General features: G+C 62.9%; 1 gene segment (V, D, J or C); it reads right to left on the reverse strand.

The window, feature by feature from the left end:
* Positions 1-436: 436 nt before the first annotated feature.
* Positions 437-3,028, reverse strand: part of LOC115292455 — a 4,099-nt gene continuing 1,507 nt past the window's right edge. Inside the window, 3 exon segments of the C gene segment in view lie at positions 437-881; positions 1,034-1,360; positions 1,545-1,853. Coding sequence covers positions 487-881; positions 1,034-1,360; positions 1,545-1,853 — 1,031 coding nt within the window.

Consider the following 3,028-nt stretch of genomic DNA (forward strand, 5'->3'; position numbering starts at 1 on the left):
TGTGAGCCCCTAGAACCCTGCCCTCCCCTCATTCCTGCCGTGGCCCCTGATGGTGACACCAGCCTCCTCACTGGCCACCTGCTCTCCTGCCTCCCTCTGGTCCCTCACAGCTGCCCCTAGAGGCATTTTCTGAGATCCAAGTGACCACATCATCTGCCCACTGAGGACTTCCATGGTCCCTACTGGGCTGTGCCCACCTTGCTGACTGTTGACCTCTGGTTCCCAGCTTGCCTTGCTGTGCTCCATGTGCACACATGCACGCACACACATGCACACGCACATGCACACACGGATATGAAAGCCGAGCAAGGAAAGTGAGGGCTGAAAGATCAGGGCAGCAGGAGCTGCCTCCGTGGGCCCTGCCTCCGTGGGCCCTGCCCCTGCCCTGGCCGCAGACCCGAACATGGACAGACAGGCAGCCTGAGGGAAGCGCGGGGCTGCTTTGGGCCAGTACAGAGTTTATTCAGAGAGGGGCGGGTGGGCAGTTCAGTAGCAGACGCCTTCCACATCCGACATGACCACAGACACGTTGACGTGGGTGGGTTTACCCGCCAGGCGGTCGATGGTCTTCTGGGTGAAGGCCAGGGGCAGGGCCTCGTGCCCCACCATGCAGGAGAACTTCTCCCCCTGCTTCCAGTCCTCGGCCGACACCCACAGCACGCTGGTGGTGGCGAAGGTGGTGACACTCTGGCCGGGCTCCGGCAGGGGGCCCCAGGTCAGGTACTGCTCACGGGGCAGCTCCTGGGACCCTTGCAGCCATCGCACCAGCACGTCCTTGGGGCGGAAGCCTCGCACGAGGCACGTCAGCGACACCAGCTCATTGAGGGCCAGCTCCTCCGACGGCGGCGGCAGCAGGTGGACCTGGGGCCGGAAAATGTTCCCTGGAGGGCAGAGAACCGGGTTAGGGGTCTGGGCAGCCCATGCCTCACTGTCCTCTAGTAAAATGTGGGCGGAGCCTCCAAGCCCAAGGGCTCGAGGAGGAGCAGGCCGAGGAGTGGCCTCGTGGCGCCCTATGTTCGGGGTCTGGGCCCACCTGACTCTTTGGAGATGGTGGCAGTTTTTGAGCTCTTGATCTCGGGGTGGGTGGCGGTGCAGGAGAAGGTCTCCCCGCTGTTCCACGGCTCGGCGCAGCCTGGAAGGACACTGGACACACTGTAGCAGCCGCACAAGTCACGCTCAGGGGGCTTCTGGATGGCCTCCTTCCCACCCGAGGGCGACCAGGAGAACTTGGCACCGTCGGGGTTTTTCAAACCGCTCAGTGTGCATGTGATGCTGGCGTTGGAGCCCAGAAGCAGGTCCTCGAGGGCGGGCTTGTGCAGTGACAGTTGGGGCTGTTTGCATGCGGGACAATCAGGACATTCTGGAGCTGGAGGAAAGGCCGAGCAGGTCAGCAAGCACCTCTGCCCGCCTCCCCTCCCTCTCCCTCCAGCTCCTCTCGGCCACTCACTGGGCGCCCAGCCCGGCAGCCCACTCTCGTCCCAGGGGAGTTCCAGGTGGTGGGTCAGAGTGAGGAGGTGGAGGCCCCCGCCCCGCCCCAGACTTGCCTGTCTGGCAGGGCACGGTCACGGGCGGGCTGGCGGTGGAGTAGTGCTCCACACGGCATTCCATGGACGCGCCATTGGGGCACTCGCTGGCCGGCAGGGTCAGCTGGCTGCTCATGGTGTACAGGTTCCCAGAAGCAGACTTCACTGCAGGGTAGTTCCTGATGGACGCGCCGTCCTTGCTGGGGTTCCAAGTCACTGACACGGGCTCTTCCGGGAAGAATCCCCGGACCAGGCAGGCCATGACCACTTGCCCGTCTATGTCGCTGTTCCTGAGGCTCAGCGGGAAGACACTGGGGCTGGTTTTGGGCTCTGCAACACAGGACGCTCTGTGAGGCGGTGGGCCCCCGTGCTGCCCGGACCTGAGACAGCCTCACAGGCCCAGGACGAGGCTTGTTTCTCATTTACACTGGAGGAAGCTGGCACGAACAGGGGTAGTGACAGCCCCAAGGTCCTTCAGCTCACACGCCATGGACTCGGCATCGGGGCCAATGCCTTGGGCCCACTCACTCTGTTTCTGAACATGCTCGTCAGGGGTCTAGTGGGAGGACCTGGATAGGTTCCCGGGAGAAGGCCTCTGGTGCAGGCCACTCCCAGATGGGGTTTGTGGTTATGGAACACGGCTCTCCCCCTCACAGGCTGAGTCCGTGGTGGGCACAGGCATGCTCTCTGCTGGGCTGTGGGAGTCACGAAATATGGGCCCAGAGCAGGGGCACAGGCCAGGTAAGAGCAGTCCAGGCTTGAAGCGAGTCTGCACCGGGGCCCGTTGGCTGTGCAAGAAGTGGCACAGGGCAGAAGACGTGGTCTGTTCCTCCAGGACCTCCTCCCGCTAACCTGCCAGGGTCCCCATCCAACCACCCAGCCCCAGATCAGTGACAGTTGGCCTCTGTGGTCTAAGAGGTTTTGGAGATCAGAGGCTTAATTGCAACTCAGTCCTGGGCTGTCCCTGGAAAAGCCAGGAACACTAGGCATGGTCTGCCTGCTTGTACATGACCAATTCCCTCAGGGACTGCTGAGGGGAGAGGGCATCATGGCTGCAACGGAAGTAGCCTGGCCCTTGCGCACCCGAAGAAAACAGGGGCCAGCCTGGCTGGAAACCAGACCTCTGGGGGCTGACACACACCCACGCTACCCCTTCCCATGCATCCCAGCCCAGCTCAGCTCAGTTCAGCTCAGTTCAGCTCAGCCCAGCTCAACCCACCCCACCCCAGTTCAGCCCAGCTCAGCCCAGTTCAGCTCAGCTCAGCCCAGCCCAGCCCAGCCCAGCCCACCTCAGCTCAGTTCAGCTCAACTCAGTTCTGTCCAGCCCACCTCAGCCAAACCTCCCCCAATTCAGCCCAGCTCAGCCCAGCCCAGCTCAGCCCAGTTCAGCCCATTTCAGCCCAGTTCAGCCCAGCCCAGCTCAGCCCAGTTCAGCTCAGCTCAGCTCAGCTCAGCCCAGTTCAGCCCATTTCAGCCCAGTTCAGCCCAGCCCAGCTCAGCCCAGT

Source organism: Suricata suricatta, chromosome 5, assembly GCF_006229205.1.
Source record: "Suricata suricatta isolate VVHF042 chromosome 5, meerkat_22Aug2017_6uvM2_HiC, whole genome shotgun sequence".
Lineage (NCBI taxonomy): Eukaryota > Metazoa > Chordata > Mammalia > Carnivora > Herpestidae > Suricata > Suricata suricatta.